This window comes from Martes martes (assembly GCF_963455335.1).
Source record: "Martes martes genome assembly, chromosome: 8".
Lineage (NCBI taxonomy): Eukaryota > Metazoa > Chordata > Mammalia > Carnivora > Mustelidae > Martes > Martes martes.
The window spans coordinates 34,216,183-34,240,369 of NC_137895.1; the positions used below are offsets into that span (position 1 = coordinate 34,216,183).

General features: G+C 35.3%; 1 protein-coding gene across 1 annotated transcript in view; it reads left to right on the forward strand.

Moving 5' to 3' along the window:
• The window catches only part of SLC6A15 (solute carrier family 6 member 15), a 43,264-nt gene that overhangs the window by 1,000 nt on the left and 18,077 nt on the right, over positions 1–24,187 (forward strand). Inside the window, exons 2-4 of the mRNA XM_080812200.1 lie at positions 18,006–18,479; positions 23,313–23,470; positions 23,830–23,956. Of these exons, the coding sequence (XP_080668326.1) occupies positions 18,191–18,479; positions 23,313–23,470; positions 23,830–23,956 (574 nt within the window). The 5' untranslated portion in view covers positions 18,006–18,190. The remainder of the gene's footprint in view (positions 1–18,005; positions 18,480–23,312; positions 23,471–23,829; positions 23,957–24,187) is intronic.

The window sequence follows — 24,187 nt, forward strand, 5'->3', positions numbered from 1 at the left end:
AGAGGATGGGAGGAATCGGAAACTCAGATCGTTTTCTGCACCATTCACTTGGCTTGTCTGCGCGTGGCCTGGGCAGAGGATGATTCTGAATAAAGGGAGAGGCTTTCAAATCATAACACGCAGGCATCCCAGCCTTATAAATACGAACGAATCGAAACGCCCGGCTGAGACATCCCGGGGACAGGTGTGACCCGCCCAGTCGCGGAGGCCGCGGGAGCGGGAATTCTTTTCGGTTGAGACAAGGAGCGGCGTTGGCCGCGCGTTGGAGAGGGACGCCCCTAGGCTCGCGCTCTCTCGTGTCTCGCTCTCTTCCCTCTTTCCATCTTCTTCCTTCCAAGGGAAAGGCTGGAGTAAGACGGGGCGGGGTCCGCACTCGGGCGCGGCGACGTCAGCAGTGTTTGGGTGCTTATGCAAATGAGGCTGCGTCCGTTTCTCCCAGTCTGGCCGTGCTCTTCCAGGTCTTAAAGGTAGACGTAGCCTTACTTGGTCTGCACCATTTGTGTGGTTCGCTACCCAGAAACACGGGAGGACTGAAGAATATATCCTGCGTTGAAGCGCCTCATCACCCAGTTTTTAAAGCTGTTTTATGCCTGTCATGGCCTGGTGGCTTTCTCGGGACACCGAGAACGATGTGTTTGCTTGTTTTGAGGTATTCTCTGACCAAGCAACCTCACAGAGCATCTTACCCCACCCAGCTTCATGTCCGCAAGAACGGTGCTGAGATACAAACCTCCTTACTTCTTTGGCGCCTAGGTTTGACTTGTGTAATAGGTTCTTAATAGTACTTGATGACGGACTGAATTGTCCTTGAAGAGTTTTTATCTGATTAAATTCGGAGTATTCGATGATGAGAGTCATATTTTTATTTTTGTGTGCGTATCCTCTGTATCCACATGATCAATGATCCACGTTGATTTATGGGAGTAAAATATATTACTGAATTCATTGACCATTTTCCGCCAAGCAAAACACTTTAATGTGTTCTTTTTTACAGGATAGCAGGAATCAACACTATTTTGAAAGGATGATAATCTCTGTTGACAAGTTTTTTTTTTTTTTCTGATTGCATGCGGTATTCTTGATTCAAGAATTATTTTATATTCCCAATAGATGCTAACTCAAGATATAATATTTTAATTGCATCAAGAAAGATATTTATACATGTTTCTAGAAAGTAAGTGCTCTGTCATCCAAATAATAACATAAATAAGAAGTACTTTCTTGCTCTGTTCAAGCTTCTGTAGCAAAATACCATAAATTGGGTGCTTTATAAACAACAGAAATTTATTTCTCAGTATTTTGGAGGCTGAGTAATTCAAGGTACAAGAAGATTTGTTGTCTGGTGAAAGCCTGCTTCCTGCTTCTTAGATGGTGCCTTTCACTGTGTCCTCACATGTTGGAAGGGGCTAGTTAGCTTCCTGGGGTTACTGTTATTACTCCAGAAGGCCCCGTCTCCTAATACCTTCTTAGGGTTCGAATTTCAACATATAAATTTGGAGTGGAGGTCACAAACATTCAAGCCATAGCAAATAGTAGAAGAATTTAATTGGCTAATAGCTATTTGAGATACTAATAATCAAATGATATGCCTTACTTGCCAGTTATTAACTTAATAAGTAAAATAAGTTAGAATAATTACTAAAACCTAAACTCTTATTTTTTTTTTAAAGATTTTATTTAATTATTTGATAGACAGAGATTACAAGTAGTCAGAAAGGCAGGCAGGAAGAGAGGAGGAAGCAGGCTCTCCGCTGAGCACAGAGCCCGATGCGGGGCTCGATCCCAGGACCCTGAAATCATGACCTGAGCCGAAGGCAGAGGCTTTAGCCCTCTGAGCCACGCAGGCATCCCACTCTATGTTTATAATCATTAATTTACTCAGTGATCAGAGTTCAGATTTTGCTGTGTGCATGTTAGAAAATATGCTGTCCTGTCATAAAATAAAGCTGGTATATGAATATGTAAGAAATTTCCATTCTGTTGAACTCTGGGGTTATTACCCAGGTAGTAAAAACATCATTGACTTAGAATGATAGACCTGAAAGAGACCTTGCTGGTTATTAAAAGCTCTGAAAATTTTATTTCTCAATTTACTTCTCAACTTCTTTTGGGTAGTGTGTGACTGTTATTACATATATAGGCATGATAGAATATGTTAATATATTCTATGCAGAGTAATATTTATTAAAGATTTTATTTATTTGAGAGATAGAGATAGAATGAGTGGAGAGTGGGGAGAGGGAGAAGCAGGCTCCCCACTGAGCAGGGACTGGATATCAGGACCCCACGATCATGACCTGAGTCTCATGACCTGAGTCGAGGGCAGACGTTTAAACAACTGAGCCACCCAGGTGCCCCTATGCAGAGTAATATTAAAATAGAACAAAATTTTAAAATATTTTAAAGATTTTAAAATATTAGAATGGAACAAAATTCCATGGGCATAGTCTGATGCATGAAAATATTTAAAGTTACATGGCAGGAGGAATCTTTATTTTTTTTCCAATTTCCCTTATAACTTAAAATAAGTCCTAACTACTCTTCTGATTGTATTAAGTAAATGTTTTATAAGTTTATCTACTTAAATATTTACTTTGACCAATTATGATTTTCTCATATTTCTCTGTCAATAACAAGCCCTAGACACTGGGCTACAAGACAGTTTTAAATGCACAATGTCACTTGATATAGAAGACTGTTTTCAGTCTTGAAGGTCACTTTATTTCCTTGTGATTAATGCACTAAGGTATCCTTTCACATAGGATTCATTGATTGTTATCTTTAAATCAAATGCTTATACTGGGACCCTTTTCACCTATCAGATTGGCAAAGATCAAAACATTACTCACTATATTGAAGAGGACAGAGGGAAACAGGCACTCTCATATATGGCTTGTTGTAGTACAAGTTGGGACAACATTTATAAAGGGCCACTTGGCAGTATTTACCAAAATTCTAGAAGCATGTAACCTTTGATCAGGTAGTTCCACTTCTAGGAATTTATTCTACAGATATGCAAATGCCAGATATACAGAGTCAGTTGCTTGGATTAATTGAGGCAGATTATCAGAAATGACCTAAATATGTACTCATACCATGGTCTATCATACAATTAAGACAAAACAGAACAAACAGAAAATAAAACAAAAACCAAAAAATTATATTGAGAGCGAAAGCTTTTGAAGGCTTTTGAAGTGAAAAACCGAGATGCAGAATTATGCATGTAGTGACGGTTGTGTAAAAAGAAACAGGTTGGGTGGGTGGGGCAAAAACACACAGCACGGTGGGAGAAAACACATAACAGCTTGAATATACATACACCAATTCCAGTGGAGGACTTGGGTGACTTAAAGGGAAATAGGGGTGGGAGCGATATGCTGAGGGACAGAGTGGAAAGATACTTTTCACTCTTTACCTTTTAATACTCTATTACTGTACTATTTATTCAAAGTATACATTAAAATATATTCTAAAGTGAAGACAATATCCTTGGGAAGCAAATATCCTTGGGAGTATCCAGGCATCAGATGCTGTACAATGAGTAAGGTATAAAAGTCAATGGGTATTTTGGCTCCAGGATTTCCATTGTTCCTGAATTTACAAGAAAGCTTCTGCTTTCAACAATCTTAGTAATAAAATTATATTAGTGCAGCAGATGAGATTTACTGGATTCACTAAATTTAGCCAGTTTTACCAGCATAAAACTACAATAAAATTTTTAGTGAGTTGACTGGGGTTTTAAAAAAAATTCTATTTTGGGATGGCTATAGATTCACATGTAGTCGTTAAGAAATAACACAGGGAGCTTTTGTGTGCTTGTCACACAGTTTCCTGAAAATGTAACATCTTGCAAAACTGTATTACAGCTTCATAATCAGAGTATTGACATTGATAAAGTCAAGTTACAGAACAGTTCCATCACTGTAAGGATCCCTGTGTTGCCCTTTAGAACCATAACCATGTCACTCTGCTCTTCATCCTTATTATTTTGCATTTCAAGAATGTTACCAAAATGGAATCATATAGTATGCAACATTTTGCAATTGGCTTTTTCCACTCAGCATAATTGTCTACAAATTCATCCAAGTTAGTTGGTATATCAGTAGTATGTTTATTTTTATTTTTGAGTACTACTCCATAGTATGGATTTACCAAAGTTGGTTTAACTATTCACCCACTGAATGACATCTGGGTCGTTTCCAGTTTAGGGTTATTATGAATAAAGCTGCTATGGATACTCATTTTCAGGTTTTATGGAACATAAATTCTCATTTCTCCAGGATAAATGCCCAGGAGTATAATTGCTGGGTTATATGGTAGATGGATGTTTAGTTCTCCACACTACTGTACCTTTTTGCATTATCACCAGCAATGTGTGAATAATCAGGTTTCTCTCTGTCCTTGCCAGAATTTTGTTGTCACTATGTTTTAACCATTTTGAGAGGTATGCAGTGATGTCTCATTGTAGTTTTAATTAGCATTTCCTTAATAACTAATAATGTTGAACCTCATTTCATGTGCTCATTGGCCATCCGGACATCATATTCAGTGAAATGCCCCTGTTTATTTTTTATCCATCTTAAAATTATTTTTAATTGTTGTGTTTTATGAATTTTTATAGATCCTAAATACCTGCCCTTCCCCAGATACGTGGTCTACAACTGTTTTTCTTCCAGTCTTTAGCTTATTCTTTCATCCTCTTAATAGGTTCTTTCACAAAGCAAAAGTTTTTAATTTTGAAGTTCAGTTTACTAAATTTTGCCTTTGATGTTATAACTAAGAACTTGCTCGAGAACTCAAAGATTGTCTCCAATGGTTTATTTTTGAAAGTTTTATAGTTTTTGTCTTACCTGTAAGTCCATGATCCAGTTTGAGTTAAGTGTTGTATAAGGTGTGAGATTTAGGTTGAGGTTATATTATTGCCTAGAAATATCCAGTTATTCCAGAACCATTTGTCAAAAGGACTGTCCTTCTTTCTCCATTGAAATTACATTTGCACCTTTGTCAAAAATCAGTTGGGTGTATTTTTGTGGGTCTATTTATGAGTACTCTCTTCCATTTCATTGATCTGTGTATCTATCCTTCTGCAAAGATAACACAGTCTTCATTACTGTAGATAAAAAAATTAAGTCTTAAAATCAGGTAGAATGATTCCTCTCACTTCATTCTTCCCTTCTAAATTGTTGTAGGTATTTTAGTTTTCTGCCTTTTTATATAAATTTTACAGTAATTTTATATATAATTTTTTCTGGGATTTTATAAGAATTGCATTAAACTTGTATATCAATTTAGGGAGAATTTACTATTTACTATGAAACCAATTTACATATTTACCATGAACTTGGTAGTTATGTCTGTTTATGTATTTAGATTTTTCTTTTAAGATTTTATTTATTTATTTGACAGAGAGAGAGAGAGAGAGATCACAAGTAGGCAGAGAGGCAAGCAGAGAGAGAGGGGGGCGCAGGCTCTCAGTCAAGCAGAGAGAGCTATGCAGGGCTTGATCCCAGGACCCTGAGATCATGACCTGAGCTGAAGGCAGAGGCTTAAACCACTGAGCCACCCAGGTGCCCCTTTTATTGCTGTTTTCATCAGCACTTTGTAGTTTTCAGCATAAATGTACTGTCCGTGTTTTGTAGATTCTTGGGATTTTCAGTATAGACAACCAGAATGTCTGCAAATCTGGAAAGCTTTCTTTCTTTCTGTCCAATCTATATGCTTTATATTTCCTTTTCTTTTCTTACTGCACTAGCAAGAACTTTCAGTACTTTGCCCACTCTCTTAAAAGTATGAAAGTGGGTCTTTTTGTTTCTGATCTTAAGGCAAAGGTTTCAGTCTCTTCAGTCTTTCATTGGTAAGTATACCAACTGTATGTTTTTTGCAGATGATTTTTGTAAAGTTGAGAAAGTTTCCTTTTATTCCTATTTGGGTTTTTTTGGAAAATTTTTAAATTACAAATGGATATTGAATTTTGTCAAAATGTCTTTTCTGTAAAAATCAATATAGTCATGATTTTTTTCCTTTAGCCTGTTATGGTATATTACGTTATTGATTTTGAACACTGAACCAGCCTTGTATACCTAGAATAAAGCCCATTTGGTCATGGTATATAATTCTTATTATATTTTGCTGAGTTCTCTTTTCTGATACTGTTTTGAGGAATTTTGTGTCTGTGTTCATGAGGAATATAGGTTTATAGTTTTTTGTATTGTTTTTCTTCTTAGTACTGCTTCAGAGTATCAGAGTAATACTAGCTTAATAAAATGAATGTGCAGAGCTACATTATCTTCTATTGTCTAGAAGAGGTTGTGCAGAGCTGGTGTTAATTCTTCTTTAAATGTTTAATAGGATTCCCTAGTGAAACTGGCTAGGCCTAGAGATTTCTTTTGTGAGAATTTTAAGTAATATGCATTTAAGTTATTTAACAGATATAGAGCTATTACATGATTTGATATGGGGTAAGTTGAGGTAGTTTGTGTTTTTCGAGGAACTTGGCCATTTTATCTAAGTTGGTAATTTATGTGTGTAGAATGTTTTGCTGTTAGTCCCTATGATCATTTTGATGTCTGTAGGTTTTGTTGTGATAGTCTCTATTGCATTTCTGATATACAAATGCCTTAAATATAAGACTGACCTCATGGAACTTTAAAAAAGAATAACTAAATGTGTCTCTCAAAGTTAATATTTACCTTATGGCTAGAAGAAGAATCACTGCATGCATTTAAAAATCTAAACTACACGATTTTTACACAGGTCTAGCCTCATTATGCACAGTTCCTTGGATGATACTTTAAATTTCAGTAGAGACTTACAGTTAAATTCAATGAATATTCAATTTGTATCCCCTATAGGCAAATGTTTCAGTTATCTATTGCTGTGTACCAAATCCTCCCCGCCACTGTGTTTTTTCAGTAGGTTCAAAACAATGGTTTATTGAGCCCCTTTACCCTCTGTTGCCTTTTTGGTACTGTAATAATTTAAAACAATAATGAATTATTATTTCTTATTATTCTTCATGTTGGCTGGGCTCAGCTGGATACCTCATCTGTTCCAGTTAGTATGTGTTAGCAGCGGGACTGGGACTAGAATGTCAGTGCCTTTGTTCTTGTGCCTAGGGCTTCAGTCAATAAGGCGCTCGCTCTCTTCCATGTGGGATTTCTAACAGGGCAGATGGACTTTTATGTATAGTGTCTGGATTCCAGAAGAGTGGAAGCGGGAACTGCCAGGCTTCTCAAGGCCTAACCTTGGAACTTGCAGTGTCACTTCTGCCTTCTACTGGTCAAGGCAATTTCCCATACTCCCAGAATTCAAATTCAAGCTCAAGTACAGCCCAGAATTGAGAGAAGAGGAAATAGATTCCACTTCCTAATGGGAGGGGTAGCAGACATGTACCGCATTGGGTGGAATTGTTAAACATGTTAATTGCTTCCAATTTCATTTTTCCTGACGTGATAATACAAATATATAAACAAATGTAATATAATATTATATGCCTCTAGTCCGCTGAAGTAGCTCCTAAAATGTTTCTACCTACTAGTTCTTGGTACTTGTAAATGTTACCTTCTTTGGAAAAAGAGTCTTGGTAGACATAATCCTCTAATGAAGAGATTATCCTGGTATATTCAAATGGGACCTATATGCCATCACAGTGTCCTTATATGAAAGAGTCAAAGGGAGATCAGACACACAGAGAGGAGGAGGCAGCAGTGTGAGTGTGGAGCTAGAGATGGGAGGGATGTGCCTATATGTGAAGGAATGCTGGCATCCTCCAGAAGCTAGAAAAGGCAAGGAACAAACTGTCCCTTTGATCCTCCTGAGGGAGGGACCTGCCCACACCTTGATTTTGGTTTATTAAAATTTATTTTGTATCTTTTGTATCTCTGGTTTCCAGAGCCTTGAAAGCGTTCATTTATACTACTTGAAGCCACTAAATTTGAGGTAATTTGTTAAGAATTCTTGGGAAATGAATACAGCATCTAAATCTGAAGTGTTCTCAATGTATTAACAAAATTTTAAGTATTTAAAATAATTTTTGTCTCTTTTTAAAATGTTTAAAAGACTTATTGAAATGCTTTATTAAGACTTAAAATCTGTCTGTGGTTCATAGAAGTCACCAAAAAATACATTTCCCTTTATGGAAATTACTTTATGGTTTTGAAATAATTACAGGCTCCAAGGAAGGTACAAAGGGAGGTCCTGTGCAGCCTTCGCCTAGCTTCTCTCATTTTACAATTTTGCATACAGTATCAATACAATATCAATACCAGCATATTGCTGTTGGTGTAATCCATAGAGTTTTTCAGATTATGCAGTCATTTTCTCTCCCTGCGTGTGTGTGTATATGTGTATAGTTCTTTGTAGTTTAATCAAATGTGTAGCTTCATGTAACCCTTCACCATAATGAAGATACTAAACTGTACCATCTCACAAGATTCCCTTGTCCTTTATAGCACACCCACCTGCCTTTCCCTATCCTCGCTCCTAGCAACCATTGTTCTGTGGTTCATCTCCATCATTTTTTTATTTCACAAATGTTATATAAATGGAATTATGCAATATGTATCCTTTTAAATTGGCTTTTTTCCCCATGCAGGATCATTTCCTTGAGGTTCATCCAAGTTATTGCATGTGTCAGTAATTCTTTTCTAGTGCTGATAGGTCACAGTAGGGATATAAACCACCCCTAGTTGTTTCATCATTCACCCACTGAAGGACATTTAGTTGGGGGCTATTGTAAATAAAATTGTTATGAACGTTTATGTACAAGTTCCTGCTTGAAAATAAGTCTTTATTTCTCTGGGGTATATGTCTAAGAGTGCAAGTTGGTGGTCTGTGTGCTAACTTGATTATTAGTGCTAAAAGGAACTGCCAGCTGTTTTTTTAGCCTGGCTGTACTGGGTATTTCTATCAGCAATATATGATTGATCTAGTGTCTTTGCATCCTCACCAACTTTTGGTGTCTTTACTTTTTAAAATTTGTTTTTAGTTTTAGCCATCCTCATAGGTATGTTGTAGTCCACCTTTTTGGGCAAAATACATAAAAGTGTAAGTTGTGACTTTGTTGTCATTTGTAAAAAAAAAATGTTTCTCTCCTTTTGATTGGCTCTGTGATTTTTGTTATTTTTTTCTCACAATGCAAACATTTCATGTAAAGGGGATATAATTTGCAGAAGAAATGTTTAGGTTGAACTCTATATTGTTGAGATTTTTTGTGCTATTTATCAAGATCATTATTGCAGTGTGTTATAGAATCCCTTATCTTTTTCCTCTTGGAATTATTCCATAACTAAAAACTTCTCAAGATATGTCATTTTTTCTTGGATGTTGCAATATGGTTTAACATTTTGTTTTTATTCAGATAGCCTTTACTTTTTACCCTATATATAAGAATTAGAAAAATGTATTTCATTTGAATCCACAATGAAGTTCAGATTCACTGTTCATAATTGGTTGATGTTTAAAGAAAATTTTATTCAGTAAGATTTGTCATTGTCCAGGTTAAGGAGGTAATTTCCTGTTCTAGTTCTTTATTATAAAATATTAAACTTTTGGCAAGTGCCAGTAATTAGCCAGTGCAGGCATGTCTCTGAGATGCAAGTGCCTACCTGTTATTTTAGGTCTTTGCATATTTTCACTGGAAATGTTAATTAGAATTTAATACAGTTTCAAAAGAGGTTGTAACAATAGTTTAAGAGCTAAAAAGTCTTGAAAGATACAGTAAGAATTGCATAATATTTTGAGTTAGTTACATAGTGAAAATATTAGCAAGACAAAGACAAAAGCAGAGAAAACACCTATTGTCAGTATCAGGAATAAAAAATGTGGTATGACTACAAATCCTAACACGATGAAAAAAAAAAAAAAACCCTACAGAATGTTACAAGTCACTTTCTACAAACAAATTTGACAATTTAAATGAAATGGATAAATTCCTTGAAAAAAACAGCTTACCAAAACTAATGTAAGAAAGAGAAAGTCTCAGTAGCTATATATCAATGAAACAAATTGAAAGTTTGTAATAAATTGAATTTTTAATTACACGTATTCTCTGAAAGAAAACTCCAGGCCCAGATGGCTTTATTGGTGAGTGCTGCCAAACATTTAAGGAAGAAATAAAACTAATTCTACATGTATTTTCTCAGAAAATAAATGAGAGACCATTTTAAAATTATATTTATGAGTCCACCACAACCAGAGAAGTGAAATACAAGAAAAAATTATATGTCCATGTTCCTATGAATATAGTTGAAAAAATCCTTACCAAAACACTAGCAAATTGATTTTAGTAATATATTAAAAAGGTAATACATCTTGACCAGTGACGTTTATCTCATAATGAAAGACTGGTCTAAAATACAAAACCAGTTGATGTTATGTTGTATGTTAGTAGATTAAGAAGTTACATGATTATTGGGGTGCCTGGGTGGCTCAGATGGTTAAGCCTCTGCTTTTGGCTCAGGTTATGATCCCAGGGTCCTGGGATCGAGTCCTGCATCGGGCTCCTTGCTCAGCAGGGAACCGGCTTCTCCCTCTCCCTCTGCTGCTCCCCCTGCTTGTGCTCTCTCTCTTAATCTGTCAAATAAATAAATAAAATCTTAAAAAAAAAAAAGAAGCTACATGATTATCTTAATAAAGGTAGGAGGTAGGAAATCATGTGTCAAAATTCAATAGTTAATCAGGATTAAAAAAAAAAAAAAAGACCCTCACTGAACTAGGCATAAAAAGAAACTTCCTTAAACTGACAAAAGGCATCTATGAAAAAAAAACCATAATTAACATTGTCCTCAGTAAAATATTGAATACTTTCCCATTAGCACTACAGCATAGATGAAGATGTCTGTTCTTAATTAACACTTCTGTCCAAAATTTTAGTGGATGTCCAAGCCAGTGTGGTAAGTCAAGAAAAAGAAATTAAAGGTAAACAATTAGAGAAATTTTTTTTAAGAAAATTAAGAAAATTTTTAAAGAAATTTTTAAGAAAATTTATGTAAACACTGTTTACATAAAAACCTGTAGGTAGTCTCTCATTAGAAGTTGACTTCATAAATTAAAACAAAACAAAACAAAACAACTAGAGAAATCTTAAACTATCTTTATTTACCTTTGACATACTTTGTGTCCTAAAACAACATCAACTTGAATTAGCACTGTTGCAGGATGGGAAGCTTGTATTAAAAAATCAACTTTTCCCAGAGACAGTTTAAAGAAGATACCAAGTTCACAGAATGGAAAGCTCAAAGTTTGAAGATGTCAGTGTTCTCCAAATGGGGTTATAGAATCAATGTAATCCCAGTCGAAATTCTAACAGGCCTGGGTTTTTTGGGGTAGAAATGAACAAACTAGGGGTACCTGGTGGCTCTGTTGGTTAAGCATCTGCCTTCAGCTTAAGTCATGATCCTGGGGTCTTGGGATTAAGCCCCACATTGGGCTACCCATTCAGTGGGCAGTCTGCTTCTCCATCTGCCCCTCCCCCTGCTCATGCTTGACTCTCTCTCTCTTTTTCTCTTCCAAATAAACAAAATTTAAAAAATTAAGAATTAAAAAAAGAAATTAAGCTGACTTCAAAATTTATGTGGAAAGGGAAGGAAAAAAGTCTCAAAAAAGAAAAAACCATTAAAAATGGTTAGGAATGAGAAACACTGAGTTAGAAATTTATTATGTTGATTTAAAAATGTTTTGAATCTAGTTTTAAGTGCTTTAAAATGGATTTTTTTCTGAAAAGTTGCATATGAAGATAATTAAAGCAATACAAAAATGGGAGAATGAGAAAAATGTAAATATAAGTCTAAATTAAGTAAGGTAATGTTCCCAACATTTCTTATATAAGTCCTTACACAGTAAATGAGTGGAAGGACACCAATTATTGTAAATTTATGATAGCTGTATTATTTAGGGTTCTTTGTTTGAAAGCTGTAGAAACTGATGCTGGCTAAGAGGAAAAATAAAATAAAAAATAAGATAAAATAAAAAAAGAAGAAATATTGGCAAGGCTCAGGGGCTCTAAAGAACAATGGGGTGCTTGGCAATGAGATGGAAAGGGCAAGAATGAAAACAGTTCTTAAAACTAAGAACCAGAATCCATGACCACAGTAGTAGTTACAGCCTGGGCATAGTGCCTTTGGAATTGAGTGAGATGCCAACCTTTTGATCTCTTTGTTCCTGTCCCAAGATTCAGAATCCAGAGAGGGGAATTCTAACTGGACAAGTGTAGAAGATTATTTTCAAAGGTGGTGGCAATATTTTTCTTTTCTCTCTACGTACACCTTTTGCAATTTGACTTTGTTGCTTCTTCTATCAAAAGGTAGAGTTTACCCACTCAAATCAGTCTGGACTTAGCTGTGACTTGCTTTGGCCACTGAAACGTTAACAAATGTTACACTGAGGCTTTACTAGCATTTGCATCTTGGGCTTACTTCCTTTGGGTAGGGTTGGAACTCTTGAGCTTATAATGTCAACAAGTTGAAGCTAGCATTTGCAGAGACTACATTTGGGAGAATAAAAGTGCTCTGGCTGATAGGCTGCCTCCTGCCAGAATGTGAGTAAGACCATCTTAGCCCATCCATACCCAGTTGAGTTGACAGATGACTAGTGGAGAAGGGACTTGAGTCAAGACCAGCAAAACAACCGATCATCTAAGCCTAGTTCAAATTGCAAACCCACAGAATCATAAGCAAATAAAACATTTGTTTGTTAAGCCACTAAGTTTTGAGGTAAATTTGTTATGCAGCAAGAGAAAATTAGTATCAGGAAAAAAAGTGATGTTAAAACAATTTAAACATATAACATTGGCTCTAGACCTACATTATCCTTAATAATTTGCAATGAACCAGTTGTAATAGTGTACAACTATAAGATGGATAATAATTATAATAACAAAAGAGGACATACATTGAGTTCTGTCGATGTGCTGGCATTTATCTAAGCACTTTATTATTAGATAACAAAGTAACTTAGCCAAGGTCGTAAAACCATAAGTGATAGAGCTAGGATTTGAACTCATTCTGTTTCTAGAAACTAGATAGAGTGTGTGGCATCAATACATGTCTCTTCCCAGCAATAAATACAAATTTCTACAAGATCTCATAAAAAGTAAATAAGAAAGATTATACAAAAACGTGAAGAGGTTGGGGTCATTATCCCTTTTTTGACTATGAGTTTTATATTTAGCTGGTATCCTAAATTACTTCCTCATATGAAAGATGAGGATATTCTCATACTTTTATTTCTATCTTCTTCCATTTCAATTCCTGATTTTGTTAGTTATTTCATTTTTTGACTTATATTTTTCCCTTAAACATAATTCATTTAGATTTTAAAGCTTATTTCCTGTTTAAATTAATGTTCACTTTTATCCTTTAACATGACTCCTCTGTTACTGAAGTCCGTACTTTGTTTTCTCTCTTGGTTAGCCACATTTCATGATAATGTAACCTGTTCCTCTCCCTCCTCAAAGGGATCATCAGATCTCTCACAGATAAGATTATTTGCCTGTGGCATTTATAATTGGAATACAAAATAATTGAGTATAAAAATTGGAGAGTGAGGGTGTACCTGGGTGGCTCAGCATCTGCTTTCAGCTCAGATCAAGATCCCAGGGTCCTGAGATCAGGCCCCACATCAGGATCCCAGCTCAGCGGGAAGCCTGCTCCCCCCCGCCCCCCACCACTTCTGTTCCTGCTCTTGCTGCGTCTCTCTCTGTTTTTTTTTTAGAGGTTATTAAACATCCTGAGAAGTCCTGTTATTTCCCCTTTCTACTTCTGCTTGAAATCCCTAAGAATATTTATCCCAGTTTTTTTTTCAGTATTCACCCCTCTATATTACTATTATTTGAAAATATGAATCTAGGCAAAACTTCTGTTAATTTATCTTTCAGAATTTTGTGTCATATTAATTCTATTTTCTTGCCTTCCTTTCAGAGGCTGCATAAAGCCAAAAGTGTAGATATAAATTTAGTTTCTCAATGGATTTGTAAAATCCAATTCTAAGTTTGTTGGATCACCTTTATCTGACTTCTATTTCCATTAGCTTTTTTTCTGAATTAAGATATTTGACTCTTCTTATTCTTTTTAAGAAGTTTCCTGAGGTCTGTTCTCCATGTCTATGGATGTACTTGTAGCAAACTTTGTTTCTATGTGCCTTTTATTCCTATACTGAATTTTCCCATTTCTTATCTGTATTCTGTATTCATCCACCTAACTTTTTTCTTCCCAATCATCTTTTATATCTTTTCTTTGAGGTTTTTTTTTTTAAAAGGGGCACTTTTTTTTTTAATCTTGATTTTATTGTATCTGAGTTTTCTTAAATAAGTAATCCTCTTGAAACTCTAAAGCTGTTTTCTACATTTGTCTTTTGCTTCTGTTTCTTCCCCTTTCAACTACGACCACTCCATCTCCCTAGTTCTATAGAACCTTGTCATTCTTAGTAATTATCATTAAATGGGGAGAGTTTTATCTTGTCATACTGTTTGATAAAGAAATTAGTGCCATGAAAATGGAGCCTAGATGAAGTGGTCTGAGGAACTCCACATCTTCTGTTCAGATATACTCTCTGGAACAGTGGTTGTCAATTTTTTTTCAATACAGTCAGTAAATATTTTAGGCTTTGCTGTCTGTACAAAGTGACTCTGCTGTTGCAGCACAAAATTAGCTATAGATATATGTAAATGTGTGGGCATGGCTATGTTCCAATGGAATTTTATTTATAAAATCACATGATGGGTTATATTTAACCCATGGGTAATATTTTGTTGACCCTTGATCTTGACTGTCTGTTGCTCAGGGGTAGACAGGAGGACTTTACCAGGTCATGATGTCAACTGCTGATGCAACCGCTAGGTGCAGCTGAAGTGCAGGAGACGATCGCTTACTTCTGTTGCAGGAATGGTGGGTGCTAACTTGGCTGTGCAGTCAACTTGAAACTGATTATCCTACTGCCTGTGACCTGTAGAGTACTGATGTTTTCCACCTCGCTTGTTTTCTGGACATTCCTGCTTCATTTCTTCTTTTCTCAAATGTAGCAATGATTAATATATTTTTGGCAATGGTCAGCCTCGCTTTTTATCTTATAGTCTACTTTTATGAACTAAGTCCTTCAAGAAAGCTTTTGGCATCATAAAAAAAAAATGTCATCTTTTAGAAAAGTTGGGTCTTGAAGATGTGAAATTAATTGGGTTTCCAAATTGTTGTCTTGTCTACTAACTTTTTACAAGTTACTTTACTGTTGGCTTTATGCAGCCTCTGAAAGGAAGGTCTCTGACTCAATAAGTTATAGGGACTTAGGATAAAAAAATAAATAAATAAAAAATCCCCAAACAACCAAACAAGCAATAGTGCAGAATACTTGTAGATATCATACAATATTATTCTGTCCTTCTTTTTGGGGTTCATTCATATGACAACAACTTTAAACCTTGAAAATGTGAAATGAGTGAAATAAAGTCCTTTTCCAGGCAGAGTTTATGGCCTAGTTAAGAAGACAGCTCTAAATAAATGCAACAACATACTTAGCCATCTTTTTAAATATGTTTAATTTTATAAATGTTACCTAGGATTATTACATTATATAATATGTATATATAGATATGTTTTATATACTAGGTATATTTCAGGCATTTGTATCATTGCATTTAAATTTTGTTTACATTTGGCACTTTTTTGTGGAAAATACAAAATCTGGGTAGTTTGGTAGAAAGTTTTTTTTTTTTTTTTTTGGATTTATTTATTGATTTGAGAGAGAGAGAGCATGAGTGCAGGGTGGGGAGGGCCAGAGGGAGTTTTAAGTAGACTCTGTGCCTAGAGCCCAGAGCCCCACATGGGGCTCGATCTTATGACGCTGAGATCATGACCTGAGCTGAAACCAAGAGTTGGACACTTAATCAGCTGTGCCATCCAGGCACCCCAGTCTGATAGAAAGGAACTTTTAAATGTAAACTTTGCCAAAAGGTATCATACATACAATTGTACGATTATTCATTAAATATGTAATAAAACATTCCACAGTGTCCACAGTTGTTACTTTTCATTTCATTTTTTTTGTTTGGGTGTTGTTTTTTTTTTTTTTTTTCTGCAAAGACTAGACATTTATAGAAGAAATACTGTAGTTTATGAGATAATTTGGGGGAGGCTCATGAGTAACCCTGTCTTTTTAAATTTTTTTCCTTATGAAATGGTGGGTGTTTTTACTGTAAAAGCATTTCTAAAGTTTGATACATTCCTTACCTTTCTATTTGTATGGAAAAAGCAAAAAGAATAGCTAATAACCTTAGCTTATTGAGGAAACTAAGGTTTAGAATGATATAACTACCAGAAGTTATGCAACTAATAAATAGAAGAACTAGGACACAGCTCCAAGTTTGTCAGATTAAAGCCAATGCTCTTATCTATGTATCAGTTAAATTACTGTGCCAACAGTTTATCTTTAGATAATTGAATAAGTGTGGATCTTTACATAATTCATGTCTCACAAATTACAGTTTCCTATATGCCAGATTGTTTTCTTACAGTAAAAATTACTTGGAAAGTTAGCTTATTTCAGTCTTTCAATGGTTGTATTTATTCATTTACTCAACTAATATTTACTGAGCTCTCAGGGAAAAGAAAGCAAATTAAACAGACATAATCCCTAACCTCTTGAAACTATTTCCACATCAAAAACTTGGTGATCTCTTCACAGTAGTCACTGTGAGAAGTTGTTCCATTATTCTAGAGATGGGTCTATTATTTAAGAATTTTGCAGTGCTACTTTTTCAGAATTTCCTTTACAGCCTACCTCTTAATCTTCACCAAATCCAAAATGAGGGTTTGCTCTTAGGGTATGTATTTTAATTTGGAAACAACTAAACACTTCTAAGCCTAAAAGCAACAAATAAGCTACATGGTCAAGTTAATGAATTCCTTTTTTCTTTTGCATTGAGTTACTCAGCACCCTGTTTTGTTCATTAAGATTGTGAATTAAAGTATGATGGGCTATTTCTCTGACTTTGAATATAAATCTAACACAGTTCTATCAAAGAATTCCATTTTTTTTCTAGCCATAAGTGACAGAATTCTTAGGATATTAGTCCTAAAGCTCCCAAGCCAGCTTTGAAGAGAAAAATTCATATGTTTGAACACTTTTTAAAATAGACAATGTCACTGGCTTGTAGACATACCCTATACATACCCTTACTTGGTCTGTATTTGAACAGAGAAAAGGATATGAGATATAACATACAAAGATATAAAGAAAGGGGAAAATGCCAAAGTGGTGGCAGTGGGTTTTTCAGGGTCGTGTGAGAGAATGTTTACACAAATAATAACGGTTACCACGTCCTGCTTCAGTTTATGGTATTTATGTTTGGTGGGGCCCCACTCCATCCCTGCCCAACAGTAATGCCGCTTTTATCCACCCTTCCTCATCTCTCGCATTGTAATGATGTTGGGCCACATAAATTATGTAATGTGGTGTAGTTATTTGGGGAGTGCCTTTCTCCCCAGTAGAGATAAGCTCCTTTAAAGCTGATCGCATATGATGCATTACTGTTTATATCTCTGAATTTTATCCATATTACAAATACTATCAAGTGAGTGAATGATGAATATGTGGACAGAAGAGATTCTGTGTAAGACAGATTTACAGGATGGCATGCAATTGTATATATAATTCTAGAAGGAATAAAATGTGGGATATGTTTTAGTCAGAGGTAAAAAGGAAGAATTAAGAAAAAAAGAGTCAGAAAATTTTAATTACTGACAAATAGCATCTATTAGACATTAGAATATACCTGAGATCAAATTAGACTTATGCAAGAAGGAAGACATTAGTTAAAAGAAAGTGTGTCTGAAGCACATGTGTACTTTTTACTGTTTACACTTCTGGTCATATCAAGCTCTGAAGAGCAAAGGACGATCAGATGTTATACTCCGTAGAAAGAGTTTTTGTCATAAAAATTAATAATAAAGAGTTTTCAGTATTTTAAGTGTTTTTCCTCATTAAATATTATTGTTTTTCAACTTAAAATTTTACAGGTACCCCTAAGATATTGGACATACAGGGATCCAGGATCCATTAAGACTCTGTCACCTTGAGCCAAGGATTTATTTGATATCCCTGTCCATCTTTTATTCATATCAATTAACATATTTCAAAAAAAGAATTAACACATTTACCATCAGGGAATTTAAAACAAAAATTGTTCTACCCACACTTTCCAATGCCGAAGAATAGCAAGGTGGTAAAAAGAGAATTAGATGATGACGTTATTGAGTCTGTTAAAGACCTTCTTTCCAATGAAGACTCAGCTGATGATGCTTTTAAGAAGAGTGAACTAATTGTTGATGTTCAAGAAGAGAAAGATACAGATGTTGAAGAAGAGTCCGAAGTCGAGGATGAACGGCCAGCTTGGAACAGTAAGCTACAGTACATCTTGGCCCAAGTTGGATTTTCCGTAGGTTTAGGAAACGTGTGGCGATTCCCATACCTATGTCAGAAGAATGGAGGCGGTAAGTTTTGGGGCTGTTTTTGTTTTGGTTTTTTGTTTCTGTTGTTAAGTGATACATTGCTGAATAAATCGTAATTGACTGTCTTGAATAGCTCGTGTTGTTTCTGCAGCCTCATTATTTCAGAAGCCACGAATTCCACTGTAAACCCAGGGAGATTCCTTTGTTGGAAGTGAGCGCAATTCTGTTTTCAGATTAGGTTTCCGTAGGAGCAGATGGCTTGTTATGAATACTCAAAGATTGCTTGAGGGTAATACATTCTCAGATTCTTTCTGTGGATGCTATTAAACATTGCTAAATTGCTGACCTTTCTAACAAAAATGTTAGAGGCATCTCTTGTGCCTGTCAGTTATTCTCTTTGGAGAAAAACCCAAAGTTTCCGTTATAAGTCAGTACTGGCGAAAGAAGTCAGAAAGAGTGTTCTCTCCACAATTTATTAACTCTGAATTTTAAATATTTCACTTTTCAAAAACAAAAATTACATATAATTTAGAATAATTATGGTGTTGAAGTGCTGACCAGAACTTTGTAGATCCCAGGAGAAGGGATTTAACCAGATAATTAATGTAATGCCAGACATTCTTCATCCTTACATATAATATATATTTGATTTCTAATGCTGCAGTATTTGGGGACAGTGCTTAGTTTCAAAGAAAACTTCAAAGAAGTTAGCATCCTTAATTTCATTTGTTTTAAAGATTTTATTTATTTATTTGAGGGAGAGAGAAAAAGCAGGAGAGAGCGAGGGGGTGGGACTGAGAGAGAGGGAGAAACAGACAGAGAGCCCAAATCCATGCGGAGGCTCCATCCCAGGACTGGGATTACAACCTGTGCCATAGGCAGATGCTTAACACACTGAGCCACCCAGGCACCCCCACCCTTAATTTTAAACAAAAATATCTCCCATTAACATAACATACTAGTTTTTTGGATTTTCGCCTATAACCAGTAACGGTTATTTAGCAAAAATTATCTTAAATATCAGAAAAAAAGCATCTACAAAGGAATGGATTGTTCAGGTAGGACACAGGCTCTATAGTACACCAAAGTCAAGTAATGTTAACTAACATTTGGGTTGAACTTTGTTACCTATATACATGGAAACTATTAAAATAAATGTCGTCAAAAACTAAGTATTATATTAACTGCATTTCAGCACACAAAGGGTAGAAAGAATATTTTGGTATTTGATTCCAGTTTGTGATAGTTTTGTTGACTGGCCAAAAATATGGTTTTATATTTGATGTACAAATCAAATGAAATAAATATAATCATACGTGGAAATTCTTTTTAGAGTATGAGATAAAAAGTGAGGTGTTCTGATGACAAACTATGTTAAAGATCTTGTTGAGTTTATTCAGTCAGGCACAAAACAGCAGGTTTGGAAAAAGTTGCCTGTTTGATGAATCTGTCTGAGAGGTGAAAATCAATACAGGAAGTCTGTGATACGCTACACATCCCTCCACCGACACTGGAAGCTCCTTAGCTAGTCATTAACACTACGTATGAATTATTTATCAAATCAGCAATAAGCAGCTACGTACTACCCTGCTTTTTGTTTCTCAGGGGCCAGCCCATTTGCCAAGACTAGCAGAAGATGAATTCTGATTTTTAAGCCTTTCACCTCATGAGCCTTACTGGCCAGACTGTTAAGGAAGAAGGCTGTCTTGGCTGAAGTGACCTTGCCTTCCATTTCATACCATTCTTGTCTGGGGAGAACTCAAAGGATTTCATATTTAAAATGGTAGTCGTTGACAAAAATTGCTCCTCCTCATTTTCATATGTAGAAAGAGTCAAAATGTTCTTCCTACTATTGTTTCCTCCCTTATAATCACAAATACTAGACAGTGATGTTATAAGATGCTAATAGAATTCATTGTTTCAAAATGGCATCAGGGAACAAAAGTCTCTACCCAACATGCAGTATAGCATTGAGCCTTCCAGGTATTTGAGTAGTGTTTTCTGGCTGTTTAGTCAGATAGCCTCGGACTAACTTGAATCTCACTTATTTGTCACTTGAGGCACTTCATGAATAATACAACTAAAAAGTGGTAGACCCAGGCGCCTGAGTGGTCCAGTCAGTTGGGGGTCTGCCTTCAGCTCAGGTCATGATCCCAGGGTCCTAGGATTGAGTCCCAATTCGGGATACCTCCTCAGCATGGTCTGCGTCTCCCTCTACCCCTCCCCCTGGCTCATGCTCTCTTTCTCTCTTTCTCAAATAAATAAAGTAAAAAAAAAAAAAAAAAAAAGTGATAGACCAAACATGAGTTGATTTGTCCGAAGATATTAAACTTAAAAGTACAATGGCTAAACTTAATAAGTAGTGTAATATAGAAGCCACCAGCCCAGGTTTTGAATTCAATTTGGCCTTGAAGCCTGGTTCTTCCCAACAATAGCCATGTGACCTTTCACAAGTTAACTTACTTCTTTCGGTTTAGTTCCCACACCTGTAAAGTGATAATAATGGTACTTACCCCACTGGATTCTTGTAAGTACATGTAACATCCTTAGAAATACGAGTGGCAAATAGTAAATGCTCAGTTATATCTTATTTATGATGTTTTTATTTATTTAGTTTAATTATTTAATTATGACTATTTTAATATGGGGGCTAACAGTAATTTGAGTTAGAAGAGAAAGCTAAGCATCTAACAGCAGGCCATGCACACATAACTGAGGAAAGATTCCCAGTGAGTCCAGTTTTAATTCATTCTATCTCTAGTCATTCACACATACGTAAACTCATTCACATTCTAGGATTAGGTGCATGTATTAAAATGCACTTTCATTCCTTTGGGAAACATTTTTAGGTCATTAGTACCAACGTTCCTAATCTTTTTAGAATGAGGTATTTTATCATTCTGTTTTATGAGTTCATGCATCCATGCTTTACATTACATACCCATCTGTAGAATCAACTCAAGTCCAAAGGACTGCAAGAAAGTAGAGATTTTCTATGGATCATTATATTAGGGAAATTCTTGTATGTGGTCATTATTTCAGAGCTATATAGAGAAACTGAGATAAATATCTTGAAAAAAAAAGTTTACTTCTTTAACATAATAACTACCAGAAAAATTTGAACAGCTTCCAAAATCTATTCAATACCATTAAACACTTTTTTAAAATGGAAAAATAGGGGCACCCGGGTGGCTCAGTCATTGGACATCTGCCTTCAGCTCAGATCATAATCCTGAGATCCTGGGATGGAGCCCCACATCAGACTCTCTGCTCAGTGGGAAGCCTGTTTCTCCCTCTCTCACTCCCCGTGCTTCTGTTCCCTCTCTTGCTATGGTTTTCTCTGTCAAATAAATAAATAAAATCTTTAAAAAATAAAATAAAATAAAATAAAATAAAATAAAATAAAATAAAATAAAATAAAATGGGAAAATACAATAATGGCCTCTTATTTGAAAAGGGCATTGACACCATCAGTTGTATGACTGACTTGACAGTCCCTGGTTGGACAAAGCTCCAGATAAGAAATTTGAATGTAGGAAGTCCATTCTAGTGGTTACTTAATGAATAACTTGCATATGTATTCTTATGTAGGAATTAATACATTTCACATTTAACTTTATCAGTTAAGAGAGCCTAATATTAACATTGTCAAACCACTTTAAAATAATTAGTCATAGGTCTTAATTTGAGATTTGGCTACAAGATAATTTTCTTACGTATGTAAATCTTACTACATTGGTATATATATTTGCACATATATTTTACAATAGTTATTAAATATTTAGTGTCTCACTCAGCCTCACTGCCCCTTCGCAGAATTTTTGAAAATTAAAAAAATTCCTTTTGGGGTGCCTGGGTAGCTTGGTCTGTTAAGCTTCTGACTCTTGATTTTGGCTCAGGTCATGATCTCAGGGTTGTGAGATCCAGCCATGTGACAGGCTCCACACTGGGCATGGATTCTGCTTAAGACTCTCTTCTTCTCCCTCTGCCCTCCCAACCCCTCAGCACCCCTCAGAATGCAAACAAGCTCTCTGTCTCTCTCTTTAAAAAAAAAAAAAAAAATCCTGAAATGTATTTTTTAAATGAAGTATATATAGGAAAAAAATTACATTTGTCTGAGGCAGAAATTCTTTTTCTTTTCCTATTTTTTTTTTCTTTTTCAATCTAGGCAGCCATTTTTTTCTCCCCTATTATTATTTAGGGGAAAAAGTAAACTTTAATATTATAAAATCTCATTCATTCTAATTTATCTGGTTTGGAATGCATGTTTAGGTGAGTTTGAATAATATTTAATAAATGACTTCATGAGCATTGTGTGAGTAAGAATTCCAGGAGTTTGTGGAACCTACTTGAGAAAATAATTAATTTTAAGGAATCAGGCTTTTTTTTTTTTAATGGAATATGAAGTTATTTTACCCTTTCAATAAAATGGAATTGAAACTTTATATTTTCACTTTTTTAAAAAAGATTTTATTCATTTTTTTGACAAAGATCACAAGTAGGAGGAGAGGCAGGCAGAGAGACAGGAAGGGAATGAGGCTCTCTACCGAACAGAGGGCCCCATTCGGGGCTCGATCCCAGGACCTTGGGATCATGACCTGAGCTGAAGGCAGAGGCTTTAACCCACTGAGCCACCCAGGCGCTCCTATATTTTCACTTTTATCATAGTTATTTTTTATCAGAAATTCTATGTAGCAGTCAAATTCAGGTTTCAAATACTAGAAAGGTTAAAACAGTGAAGTTGCATTTTCTTTAAAGTCTTTTATAATTATACTATATAGAAGTTCAAATATTTTATGAAATATTCAAAATTAGTGTATTCTTTACTGTGACTGTTGAAAATAGCATCTATTTTATTTGTTCTTGTCTCTGTAGGTGCATATCTTTTGCCATATTTAATACTGCTACTGGTAATAGGTATTCCCCTTTTTTTCCTGGAACTCTCTGTGGGTCAAAGAATTCGGCGAGGAAGCATTGGTGTGTGGAATTACATAAGCCCTAAACTGGGTGGCATTGGATTTGCAAGTTGTGTAGTAAGTTTCCTAGTATGGTATATACCATATAACTTTTACAGGGTTTGTAATTGTGTAGTTTGCATTTAAATGAAACCTTTGAGTGTATATTTCCATTCAATGCTTTAATCATGTTTTTAAAAAACACCATTGGAGTTTGCACTAATAGACTAACCAAGCTGTAAATATTAATACAGTTCATCTTGATAATGCATGTTAAGATCTAACAGGGACATCTATTTAGAAAAAAATAATGTGTCCCAAATAAAAATGAAATGAGGAGGGTTTTTAATAGGTTAAATGGGGTTTTATGCATTTCATCTTGTCTCAAAGGAAGGGGCATGGGAGGTGTAATGTAATCTCACTATTTTGTTTTGCAGGTGTGCTTTTTTGTGGCTCTCTACTACAATGTCATCATTGGCTGGAGTCTGTTTTATTTTTCTCAGTCTTTTCAACAACCTCTTCCTTGGGATCAATGTCCTTTGGTGAAAAATGCTTCACACACTTGTAAGACGTGTATCTTGTAGTGTTTTGGTATAGAATGATCATAAAGTTGCTAATGAGATTTTGAGTTTTTTTTTTTCTTTTTTAAAAATAAGGTGGGAAAAAACATGAAGTGGAAAAATCTTTCCAAAATTGTCATAACAAGCTTTCCTCACTTTTAGAATTGGCATACTTAGAGTGAAGACTGATGCCACAATCTAATTTTACTAGCTCTTCCTAAGTTATTTTATCATG